The sequence below is a fragment of the Lepidothrix coronata genome, unplaced genomic scaffold (genome assembly GCF_001604755.1).
Source record: "Lepidothrix coronata isolate B3197 unplaced genomic scaffold, Lepidothrix_coronata-1.0 Scaffold64, whole genome shotgun sequence".
NCBI lineage: Eukaryota > Metazoa > Chordata > Aves > Passeriformes > Pipridae > Lepidothrix > Lepidothrix coronata.
The window spans coordinates 2,616,884-2,629,711 of record NW_016690244.1 but is presented as its reverse complement, the minus strand read 5'-3'; the positions used below and the strand labels follow the sequence as shown (position 1 = coordinate 2,629,711).

The 12,828-nt window shown below is 37.0% G+C and overlaps 1 protein-coding gene across 2 annotated transcripts in view; it reads left to right on the top strand.

The window, feature by feature from the left end:
• The window catches only part of GADL1 (glutamate decarboxylase like 1), an 81,271-nt gene that overhangs the window by 16,663 nt on the left and 51,780 nt on the right, over positions 1-12,828 (top strand). For both annotated transcript variants that reach the window (XM_017818044.1, XM_017818045.1), the window contains exons 7-9: positions 6,581-6,660; positions 6,775-6,829; positions 10,204-10,320. In XM_017818044.1, the coding sequence (XP_017673533.1) occupies positions 6,581-6,660; positions 6,775-6,829; positions 10,204-10,320 (252 nt within the window). The remainder of the gene's footprint in view (positions 1-6,580; positions 6,661-6,774; positions 6,830-10,203; positions 10,321-12,828) is intronic.

The following is a 12,828-nucleotide window of genomic DNA, read 5'->3' as shown; positions in this document are numbered from 1 at the left end:
AATATTGGGACTAGGTGGAGAAGTCTGATAGTAAATTTCTCTGCCAAAGCTTCCTTGCTTTCAGAAAACAAACACAGATGTTCCTGCTTTGAAAATTGCTGATATAAGAATAGGTTGTACATGGGGCAAACCTGAAGCAGAATGCTTGTGGTGTGTTGTGGAGGTCTGCACATTTGATTTCCCACAACATAAAGTCTAGCCGGAACCGTAGGTAAGTTTTGGGTGTCAAAGGTTTTTTTCTGCATGTTTAATTTGTAGTAAACTGAGCACTTGTGGACCTGTGAGGTGGCTCTCTGCAGCTCCCACTCTGCCTTGTGTCTGAATATAGATGGTTGTGGTACAGAACCAAACCTACCATATGCCTCTTAAAAAAAAAAAAGCTGAACCTTCATACAGTTCTTTAAATAATTGAAAATATGTGGCTAGTTTTAAAGTTTTTGAATAATGCCTGTCCAAAATGCCTGTGGAAAATTGAGTTACATTCATACATTTATTCTAAAGGTAATTTTTGTGGCTTTTTTCTCTTCCCTGTCCCTTCAGTTTTAAGAGTTTATAATTTGATTAGTGCAGAGTTGTTATTAATTCTAACTCCACTATATAAAGGCTCCAGTGGAAGTGAGAACCTTGTTGTATTATAAAGCATCTACTTACGGGAATAATTTTAGCTCAGAAGTTTATGCTGCAAACAGTTTGCAGTGTAAATAGACAAGAGGTTTATTTTGGAGAAGCCTGAGGGATGAAGGCGTTGTGTGCTTGTCCAAATCAGCACATATATTTTGGAACTGAGTCCTAATGTCCTAAATAAAGGTGGTTTGTTTGGGCTTTTTCCCCAAGCAAAATATATTTAGGTTTCTTTTGTTTTGTTTTTTTCAGAAAAGTGTGTGTATGAAATGACTTGCCAGTTCATACTTAATCCGCAATGTCACATCTTCAGAATAATTAAGGAGGTAAAAATGAGGTTGAAGCAAGTTCCATTACTGCTTTTGAAGTGAAGCACATAAATTTTTTATTATGAAGTAACATTTTATTTCATTGCAAGGTTTAAATAAAATGTATAGTCTTGTACTCTAAAATAAGCAAACATTTAATTTCATGTCAAATTTTAATTGGCCCCCGGAGTAAATTTATTTTGATGCTCGCGCTTCAACAGAAAGACCAGTAGCATAAAACATAGAGCTGATTAGCAAAAAAAAAAATAGGTAAATTATTTGTAAGGCCATGATTTTGATCTCTAATACTTTGCTTGATTCACAAAACCATGTTGTCTTCAGTACTCAGTAATCACTTGCTGTAAAACTGATGCTTGCAGTAGTTAGATAGTATGACTATTTTCTAAGATCTCTAGTGTTTACTCATAGTCATGAGAGAAGAGGTGGGCATATTCATATATACTTATTTTGGATCCACCTGTACTGAGTTCAAGGTACATGGCCTTTTGGGAACTTTTCAAATATGTCATATTGAGAATATATGTACTGAATGGTCCACAGTGTACATAAATATATAACTGTTTGTGTCATACAGTATTACTGGTTTTATTTTTAGTTTTTTGTTATTTAGCATTTTGCCCCTTTGAGTCACGGAATCATTTCAGTTGGAAAAGACCTCTAAGATCATCAAGTCCAACCTTTGACCGATTACCCCCATGTCTACTAGACCATGGCACTAAACGCCACATCCAGTTGTTTCTTGAAAACCAGGTGACTCTACCACCTCCCTGGGCAGACTGTTCCAATGCTTAACAACACTTTCATTGAAGAAATTCTCCCCGGTGTCCAACTTGAACCTGTCCTGGCACAGCCTGGGGCTATGTCCTCTTGTCCTGTCGCTGGCTGCCTGGGAGAAGAGGCAAATTCCCACCTCACTACAACCTCTTTTCAAGTAGTTGCAGAGAGCAATACGGTCTCTCCTGGGCCTCCTTTTTTCCAGGCTAAACAATGCCAGCTCCCTCAGCCATTCCTCGTTAGACTTATTCTCCAGACCCTTCACCAATTTCTCTGTCCTTCCCTGGACATGGTCCAGCACGTCATTGACTTTCTTGTAGCGAGGGGACCAGGACACAGGATTCAAGGTGTGGCCTCAGCAGTGTTGAGTACAGAGGGACAATCACTGCCCTGGTCCTGCTGGCCACACTATTTCTGATACAAGCCAAGATGCCATTGGCCTTCTTGCCATCTGGGCACACTGCTGGCTCATGTTCATCTGGCTGTCAACCAGCACCCTGAGGTCCTTTTCCACTGGGCAGCTTTCCAGTCATTTGTCCCCAAGCCTGTAGCACTGCATACTGTTGTTGTGACCCAAGTGCAGGACCCGGCACTTGGACTTGTTGAACCTCATACCCTTGGCCTTGGCCCATTGATCCAGCCTGTCCAGATCCCTGTGCAGAGCTTTCCTATCCTCCAGTAGATCAACCTCCCAGCTAACTTAATGCCATCTGTGAATTTACAGAGGGTACACTCAAATTCCCTCATCCAAACATCATTTGTTTTTGTTGTGTTGTGTGGGGGTTTTTTGTTTTGTTTTGTGTTTGTTTTTTTTTTTTTTTTTTTTTTTTGTTTTTTGGGTTTTTTTTAACTGAAGATGTACTTGGAGAAGCAAATTGTTTAAAAAACAAATCCTGGAGAAGTTAACAACCTGTGTTCATCTTAGTTATGAATCAGGCAACAGCACTAGCATGAAGAAGCCTTGAGGCTATAATGAACTGAGTATTGATAAGGAATCAAAACACATAGCTGCTCAAGGCCCTCTTGTCATTTTAGGGCTTGGCTGCAATGCTGTGTTCAAATGAAATGATTTTTGCCTGGAGTTGCCAAGTCCCAAAGTTTCAGTTTGGCACTGGGTGGATTGAAAGAGTTGCCCTGCTGCAGAACAGAGGAAGGCACAGATTTGTCAATGACTCAGTTTTATGTGATCTGAGGCTATAAATTTTTTTTATGTTCTTGGATAACCTGAAGATGTATGTTTAATGCATGGCCCACCCAAGGTCCTCATATGCTCTGTTTGGCCTTCAAGAATAAAAAGGCTCCTTGTTCCTGCAAGTAAAATGGTGATGATACGCAGTGAATGCTGTCTGTGCTGCTACTCTGTAGTTCTTTTGCTGGACCATTACAGAGTGATTCCTCTTGAGACAGTAACCATAGAAGAGTAATTGTTACATCCCACTTTCTTGTGGCATGATTTGTGGCTCTGTAGGAGCTGAATACAGTTGTAGTTATAGATCAGTCCACCTTTTTCTCACTTTTTGCTATTTGAGTCCCATCTGAGCTTTATTCTGACACAAATATGTATTGCATTGATCTGAAAGGTAGAAATCTGCTAAATTTGAGGTAACTAAGGGTAGAAGAGGATGTGTAAACAACTGAAATTTGCATGCTGATATGAGCAGTTTTTTAAATGCAATGAAACTTAATTCCTCCCCGGTGCAACTTGATCATGAAAGTAATAAAGTGAGAGAACACAACATTAACTCATCATGTTGCCCCCTGTTGAAATTAAAACAGACAAAAATGAGTAATAAAACAATCTCATAATAATGTAATTGCTTTATGCAATCATGTTTCTAGGAAACTTTTCAAAATCAAGAAAAGACAAATTTATCTTTTGTGTTAATGAGCACAGGATGGAAAGTATCTTGTCTTTGCAAACATTATTAGGAAACAAAAACTACATCTAGATATAGGTAAATAGTACAGCAGCACATCTTAAATCCACTCTTCCAATTTGATTTTGTGATCAAAGGTGTTAATTTCTTACTGCAAATGGCTATAGATTTAATAATTTTTCCCAACAAACAAAACTACAATAGACATAGCAAGAGTTACCTGAATTCACCTTTTATCTGGATATTTCTTTCTCCTTTTTTTTTATTTATTAATTTTTTTTTAAAGGAACTATAAACAAGTAAATTAGTTGACATTGTTGTGACTGTTGTTGTCTGGTATATTTTTTCTTAAAATGATGCACTGCAATTTAGCCTAATGGCTTTTAGTAATGATAGTGGGGGTGGGATGGGGGAGAAATTCTTACATTTTCAATCAATATAACTGAAAGACTACTTTTTGCATCAAAGAAAGCATATTCCAAGTCTATGTGGTAGTATGAGTCTTGTTCCTTTTCTGTCCTACTGAAGGACAAAATTTTCCAAGAGGTGCAGAAATACTTTTGGAGAAAAAAAAAATGTATCTTACAGCCTTTTATTTTGGTATTCCCTTTGTACTTCTCTTTTCCTCTGCTTTTTAGTATAATCTCTCAGGTGCTCGAGTCTTTTATCTTTCTCCCAGTCTCCCACATCATTTTTTATAATAAAATACATGATTTAGTGATTGTCTTCTTACTAGTATACTGAATTTGCAGGTCTACTGCTTTCTCAATCTGGAGGAATCTGATTAATCTTGGTGATTCATACCTTTCATTTGAATGTAATGGATAGAAATCAGTGATGGAGATAACTTGTATTTTAAGTGATTCAGAAATCAGTCGAAAACATCTCCAAACTTCTACTAAACAACACACAACCACTTACAATCATTATTACCATTATTGATGTAATTTGATGTAATGTAAGACTAATTATCCACCTATGTATGTTATTATTCTTGTAACAGTCTAAATGAATGAGTCTTAAAAGCTTTGTGGATGTGTCATGTTACAAAATTAAGCTTTCTTAAAACTACTTTCTAGTATCGGGTAGTGTCTTTGTATGCTTTTATTTAAAAAGTGGGTGATGGTGGGGGAAACTTTTTTGTCAAAAAAAAAAAAGAGAGCCCTTTGAGATCATCCATCTCATCAAAATAAGCATGACAGGCTTTATTACTCTTAATGTATTCATGCCCACACATTAAAATGTTGTACATTTTTCATAATTATGTTCTGCAGTAACTGCATTTGTGTGAACTCTCTGGAAGAAAAAGGAATTAATTAACCACCTGGCTTCACCTCCTGTATGAGAAGTAACAATTCTAGACATCTTCATGGTTGCTGGGGCATGCATTATTTTAACTCTTCAGTAATAACATGTAAAAGAGCCAACTTTATTTTTTTCTAAGAAGGGCGGTGATAATCCGAGCGTTGAATGACCTTTGTTCTGAGAAGAACTGTCTAGTGCTATGGGAGGCTGTGCACTCTCAAAATTGACCCCACTGCTATGAGTGGGTAGGCATTTGGCATGCTGCAGGTCCCTCAGAGTGGTTTCAACTTCTAAATATCTTCAGGTTAAGAAGGTTACTGTATCTTAAATTCCCAGGCTAATTATGAAGATGAATTAAGCAGAGATCAGTGTACTCTTATTCTGGCATAAGACAAAATGTTCTTGTGCTGGAATAACAGTACTCACAGTAGAGCAGGTCCTTATAGAGGTGAATGTTGGAAATATGGTAAGATAGTCCATGAATGTTTGCTCAACAGAAAAAAAAAGTTGTATGGAGTGGTCTGTAGGCTTGAGTATCCTTCTCACCAAAGTCATTTTACCACATTCGGATTAAATAAATACTCATTTTGAACATCCTCGCTTACACTCACTTCACAGGCTTTGTAGACTGATGCCCATTATTCAGCACTAGGTGAGAAGTGGACTGCTTGTGTCTGTACTCGTTCAAAAATGTCTCTGTGATGAGACCTAGCTAAAATTCTTTGCTGAAATAGTAACTTCATTTTCTGAAAAATGCAGACTAGTCCAGACTGGAACCTTTTGCAAAAATCCACATTAAATTTTGAAGATGTGCTGAGTCTTGTCTGAAGTCTGCTTGTTTTCATAATGGCTTCACAACACCATGGTTTTCAGATCCCTTTGCAGAGAGAGGACTTTAAAAGCCTTGTAAGTCCCAGTTGTATCACATCTGAAGGCTTTAGTAGGTCTTGGGAAGCCTTTGGGTAGCTCCTTGATGGTGTGAACAAGAGTTGCTGAATTAGGCCGAGGGTCAGTTTAGCATAGTATCCTGTCTCTGTCAGTGGCCAAAAACTGAGGATTAGAGAAAACATGCAGAAAAGTTACAAGAATAAAGTGGTAGAGGCTTTAGATGTATTATCTAAACACACATCTTAATTAAGGGTCCGGATTCCAAGGAATGGTGCTTTTTGACTTTCAGACCTATTCATTGCTTCTAGTTTTTTGAGTTCAATAGCCTTCTGAACTTTCTTCTCATGCCTTTCCTAATTGTTACAGTCATTGATACTTTTGACTCAGTTCTAGCAAAACCTTTTGAAACAATTAATAATTCTTCCCTGATGACACTTCAAAATTTCTACTTTTCATTCTAATGCAGAACCAGCTTTAAAAAAATTTGTATGTAATAGAGTTTCTTAGTTTTTTTAAGCCCACATTTTAAACATGGTACACATCTTTTTTTTTGCATTATTTTCCCCAGTTTTCAGTGTATGTTATTGTTAAATACAAGATGGACTTTGTGATATGTAGCTCATCAGTTTGATTTTTGTGTTAGAATATGCTGTTTTCGTGGCTGTTATGTGTAGTTGAATTAATTTTAGTGTTACTGTTCCCTATGTGGGAATTCCCTATGAGGAATTTATTTCTTTTGTTTTAATTGCATGTTGTTTTTTTTTTCTCTGTGCTTTTCACTTACAGTGTCATTACTCCATGAAGAAGGCAGCCTCCTTCCTGGGTATTGGTACAGAGAACGTTTACTTCATCAGAACAGATGAAAGGTAAGAAAGCAAGAGCCATGAATGTGATCTCTCAGCCTTTTTAAAATGCATTAGTGCTATACATAACAACCTATTTGAATGTAACTGAAAAAGTTTTAAATCTGTGTCCCTTAGAGGTAAGATGATACCTGAGGAACTGGAGAAACAAGTCCAGCGGGCCAGGAAAGAGGTGAGAGGGGGAGAGAGAGCATGAAGGAGAGAGGAGTGTATGCAAACTGTGTGCTTCTGTCTGAGTGAAAGGAAGGAAACTAAGAGTGAGCAAAATCTTAAAAATAGGGCAATTAATGTAACAATGGCTTTCTTACAGGAGAAATCTCTTTTCCACAAACTTGTATAACAAGTCAAGGCTTATAGGTTCTACAGTCTTAGAAGGGAGGAAAATTCCACAGGGTGTTTGCTGCTAATGAAAGTCCTGAGTACAATGCTGCTCTTAATATTTAGCACATTTCTTACAGGATTTCTTTTTCCCTTGATCCTGTTTTTTTTTTTTTTTTTTAAATGGATGTGGTATTTGTTTTCCTAAAAAGGTTTTTCAGGTAATTACAGCAGCTGTTCCTCTATCCTCTGCAGTAAGCAAGAACTGTAAGGTGTCTTAGTCTCTAAAACCATCATACAAGCTACAAATGCTAAATTCAGTCCTTTCTATTACTGTAGGAAGAGTGCAGAGGTGTGCCTTTTTTTCCCTAGGGACTTTGCCAAGTAGAAAGTCAAAGGCCAACATTTAGAAAGGTACTGATGTGTATATTTGGACACCATTAGCATACATTCCTATAATCTGTAAGACAGTATTTAACTATAGTCAACATAATTTATTTTAGAGAGCCTGGAGGACTGAATGTGAATTCCAGGAGCATCTTCTTTTGGCTTGGTTAGCTCACCTTAATTTTCACTTCTAGTTTGTGTATCAGAACAGTAGGATTCAGAGTTCAGTCGTGATCTGTGAATACAAAGTAATTAGTGCAACGTGGATGGCATAGATAATACCTTCTATTGAATCCTATCTTGGGAAACCTGCTTTTGTGGCTGATAGAAAAGCCAAGGTAGTGCTGTCCTGTCATGCATTGGCATGGCCACAACAGCTTTCAGTGAGATCTGATTTAGATACATCTTCTGCCTGACAGTCATCTCTGAGTTTCATGCTAGATAGTATAGCTATTGATACATGATAGCCCTAATGACCTAGGAAACTCTCTTGCTTGCCTCTCTCTTTACTTTGCATTATCTGAGCAAGACAACCTGTACTTTATTCATTTGAGCAAGATGGGGGAAAAAAAGGCTGAAATAAAATGGAACAAGAGGAAGCAGGCTCACAGGAGAATGAACTCTTTGCTCTTGCAAAAACAGAATTTGTGTTTGTTCATGTAATACTAAATGTAGTGGTTATTTGAAAGAAATCATCTGGCATTTATGATTTTTTAAAAAAGGTCAATCCCAGTATGGTGCTCTGCAATTTAAAAACAAATGTTCTATATCAAAATGCTCTGCTTACAGGAAAACACGATTTCACTTGCATTTTAATGGAAGTTACAGGTGTATTGGAAGGTTTTCATTTCATCAGAGCTTCTGTAAGTGCGTCTGTCCTTGACAAAGTGCTACTTTACAACTTTTACAGAAGGACACTTCAGTGAATTGCAGTAAATATTCTAATGACTCTAGACAAGAGAGGATGTATTTGCTAGTGACAAAACCACAAAATGATCACTGAATATGAATAGCAAGAGTCTTAGGACTCCTTTTAGAGAGTTTAGTCAGGAAGATTTGTTTAACTCTATTGTCAAGAATAACAAAAATTGAATTCTCTTCTTCAAGGAAAATGTGTAATGGTAACAATTATTGGGATTTGAAGAGATCTTAGACTTGTCCCTGTATTCAGTCATGCTGTCAACTTGCTGTTTGAGGACCTTTGACTTTGATGTAGCTCTGGGAGAAAATTGGTGGGAACACTAACAGAAACTAGATGCATCAAATACATCTTTGCCTCACTTGCAAGTGTTTTGTACTTGAGCTTCAGGCTGGCTTGTAAGTTTGACTATTGTGGTACCTTGTACTAGGAATAAATGACCAAGAAGTGAATTATAGGCTGGTAATTCTTTGTGAATGTATGGGATTAATTTAAATTCTTTCCAATATTACTTTTCACTGCTTTAGCAATTTGTAGAGAAATTTTAAAATACAAATAAATCATAATTATGTACCAGTCTAATAGTCTTCTACACTGTAAAGAAGTATAAAACTGTTAGAGTGCAAATGTGAATTAAGCCTATCTGTCTCTGTAGATGTTNAACAGTTTTTCTTTTTTTTTTTATGAGAGATCAGATTTCAGTTGAGTGAAGATACATGAAAGACTCGTGTAGAGTTTGATTTTTTCAGCTGATGTCTGTTTTCACCAAGCTACATTGACTTACATTAGCAGACAGACTTACATCATCTGAAAGATTTAATTCCCTGCAAATGAACTTCAGTGATTCCAGACTGTACAGTGTAACAGCAGCTTTAGTGCCTCTTCAGTAACTGCATTGTTATGCTGTAGGCCAGATGCTGAAACGTGCAGACCAGTTCCTTCAGCATGGATTTACCAGCAAGTGAGACCACGCAGTCATTGCTAGGGCTTGGTACCCTCAATCTCACAGAGCTGTTACAGAATCCACCAGTTCTTTTAATTGTTTCAGTTTCTGCTCCTAAGTAGACACAGCCACACAGATCTGCAAGGGTACGTGACCTAGCCTGCTATTGTAAATGCACCCCTGCTATTAGTTGAATGGAAAACCACAGAAACAAAGAGGGATGGCTTACAGTGGTTGCCTGAGACTGCAACCTGACAAAAGTTTTCCTTATCCCAGCTGCCTGACCTTAAAACTTTGAGATTTCCAGTGATCTCTCTCCTAACATGCAGTTACCATCTTACAACCCTTCCTGTTTTCTAGACAGGCGTAGGAACAAGGGAATAGCACTGTGCTGTAGGTCAGGCATGGGATCAGGCAGCGATGACCGTCCCTGTCATGGGATGTGCCAATGCTGCTGAAGGCAAATCGTGTTGTCTAACTGAAGTTTCCTCTTCACCAGGCAGAGAATAGGGGTATTGTAGAGACAGTGCAGGTGGAAACCCTAGAGGGATGAGCCCTTTCCTTGCATGGATAGTCTGCTGTCTGAGCTAGTAGCTTTCTTTTATCCATCAGAATGACAGCAAATATGGTAGTGAAATATGAAGACTGAGAAATGAAAATCAGTGTATAAAGGGAGATGTCAAATATCTGGTGTGTTTTGATTTTGGCAAAACTGGCATCTGTCAAAGCAATCTGAAGCTGGTGAAGTCTGCCCTGGGGTGGTGTTAACTAGAAATGGAAAATGAACTTTCTTTTTTTTAATGGGGAAAAAAAGGAGTCAGCACTTTTAAATGCAGTACCTTCTGTTGGAAAACTAAATGTAGACTGTCACATCTTTGTCCTACATTCCTAGACCTTTCTATACTTTATTCTCTGCAAGTATACTGGAGCAAATGAGCAGTGCAAATTATAATTTTTTTTGTTTTGAATTCTATTGCAGGGGTCAGCACCATTTCTTGTCTGTGCTACAGCAGGCACAACAGTGCTGGGAGCATTTGATCCTCTGGATAAAATTGCTGATATCTGTGAAAAGCATGGCCTCTGGCTTCATGTTGATGTGAGTTTGTATACTACATGGTTTTGTTTAGCACTGCTTTTTTATAATTGCTATTTTGCTTTGACTGTTGATATTTCTTTTTAAAAGTAAGTTGGGCTCTAATAACTTTTCTTTGTAATAAGGACCAGAAGTACATTCTGACTCATCTCTGTTATATGTGCTGCAAAACAGAAAATAGCTTGGTTCTGACAAACAGTCAAAGCTATTTTTTTTCCTGTCAAGTTATATTTCAAAATTATTTCATAATCAATTTCTTCTTCTTGCTACCTCCTAAAAATGCTTAAAGAGTGATTATATACAAGTATAAATTTGAATTATTTCCATGTTCGGTTGGAGAATAGACACATTAGAATTGTGGTGTGCAGTTCATACAGGTTAAAATAAAGACATGTTTCTGGCTCAACCAGTCATAAATTATTCTGTTTCATATTTAAGGTTTGAGTTTCCTTACATTTTTCTTTTTTTTAAATTTCTTTGTAATTTTAGGTTTGGATATTAAAATCTATTCATGAATCTTTTTGGGATAATCCTTGAGCCTTTTTATTACCTGAAAGAGTAAATAAAGATAGATCTTCATCTTTTCTAAAATTATATTCTCTTTAGAATTGCAATGCCACAAATCCAGAATAGCTACATTAGAAGTTGTGAAGCAACAAGAAAATCTAGAGCAATGTCAATGGAGATTTTTAGATCTGCTTTAAATTTTTTAAGTGTTTGTTTAAAATTGAATATCCAGAGAAAAATCAGGTAGGCAGTGATGTGTGTTTCAAATAAATGTCTCACAGACATTGATAAATAAGGTCACTATATGAGTGAGTCAAAAGAGTTTTCTTATTGACTTGGAGGTAAAGATGCAGAATCTAGGCCTCGTATTTAAAATATCTGCAAAGCCCCCTCATGGCTGTGTGCTGCTGAGAACAACCAGTCAGATTTTCGTCAGAAGCACAGCACTCAAGCTTCATGCCAGTCTCTTGTGTGTCTGTGTACAGCTGATGGAAAGAAGGATGTATTTGGAATCTGTGTTGAACCTCAGGTGAGCTGAATAGACGTGGCTGGACCCATCTCCAGTGACTGTAGGAGTACAATGAGTAGTCTCCCTGTAGCTGAACTAAAATTAGATGAGATAAGCCTGGGCCACATTCTGAACCATGGACAGCTGATAGTGTTGGAAAAGAATTAACTTTCTTCTTTTGATTTTGCCTCATGTAAAACTAAGGTAAAAATGTCTGTGAATATCTTTAAGTCAATTTTCTCTTTGAAAAATGATTGTAGGTGTCAGATGTTAATAGATTCCCAGTAGAAGGACAAATGTCCAGTAATAAATTGGGTTTATGGTCCGGAAGACCAATCATTCTGTTAAGATGTGATTCATGTTATGAACCTCTCGGTGGTTCTCAGAAGTTCTATCAGTATTTTTTCTATTTTTCACATTCTATGAAGAGTTGAATGGATGGCTGTTTCTTTATTTTCTGTTAAAAGTTTCTAGCGGTATTAATAAGAGAACAGGATATAGGGAAAGACTGAAAGCTTTCCACGTAAGTGATGTCAGTCATACATGTATGTACAAGTGTACTGTGGTAAAATGAGCAGACTGTAGTTCATAATGTGATATTTTTTCACTCAGTACCACTAGAAATAGATTTAGTAAAATAATATGCGAACAGGTACAGTGAAACTAAGTCTCTGCCATTCAGAAAGGCTGTACAAGAGACACAGGGAAGAACTGGATTTTTATCTTTGTTTTTAAGCAGGCTTACCTCCTTCTAGCCTTATAGGCAAGAATATGATATTTTTGAAAGCTTTGAGAATCTGCAGTCCTCTGGCTTCTTGTTGAATGATTTACACATTATACAGTCTGAGTTATAAAAAGTGAGTATTGCTGTTTGGGCCTGCTGTAACTGTGAAGGAAAAAGGTACAGTACAGACAGAACTAAGTAAAATTCTGTCTAATTTAGGACTTTTCATGTATCATTAATGGGCATCACGATTGTCTACTGTAAATGCTCTCACGAGCTATTACTAAGAATAACCTATATGAATGTCGGTGGTGTTATTTCCAGATTTACAATGATTTATCTCATTTCAGAATACTTTCTGATCCCAAAAATCTATGTGTTTGCCTTAGGGAAACTATTTTCATTAAATATGAAATGATAAAGCTGGTGATTCTTAGGAAGAGCAAAAGGGCAAAAGGGAGAACATCAACATAAAATTAGTGAGATTCAGGAAGATAAATTTCAATAAAGTCAGAAATAGTAGATAAGCTCTCACATGGAGATATAAACCAGAAGAGGTAAAGAGAGTTACAGAAAATATTATTTTAAGAAGATAATACTAGTAAGTCCAAACTGTCCTAGCAGTCAAGCTGTTCAACAGCCTGAGTGCAGAGCTATAACAAGCTTATTTTGTTTACATTATGGTATTTATACAAGCATTCCAGTTGCTTATTTTATTCTAATCTACATCTGTGGTGCCTTTCTTAATAACTTGGTTTTATCATCAATATGC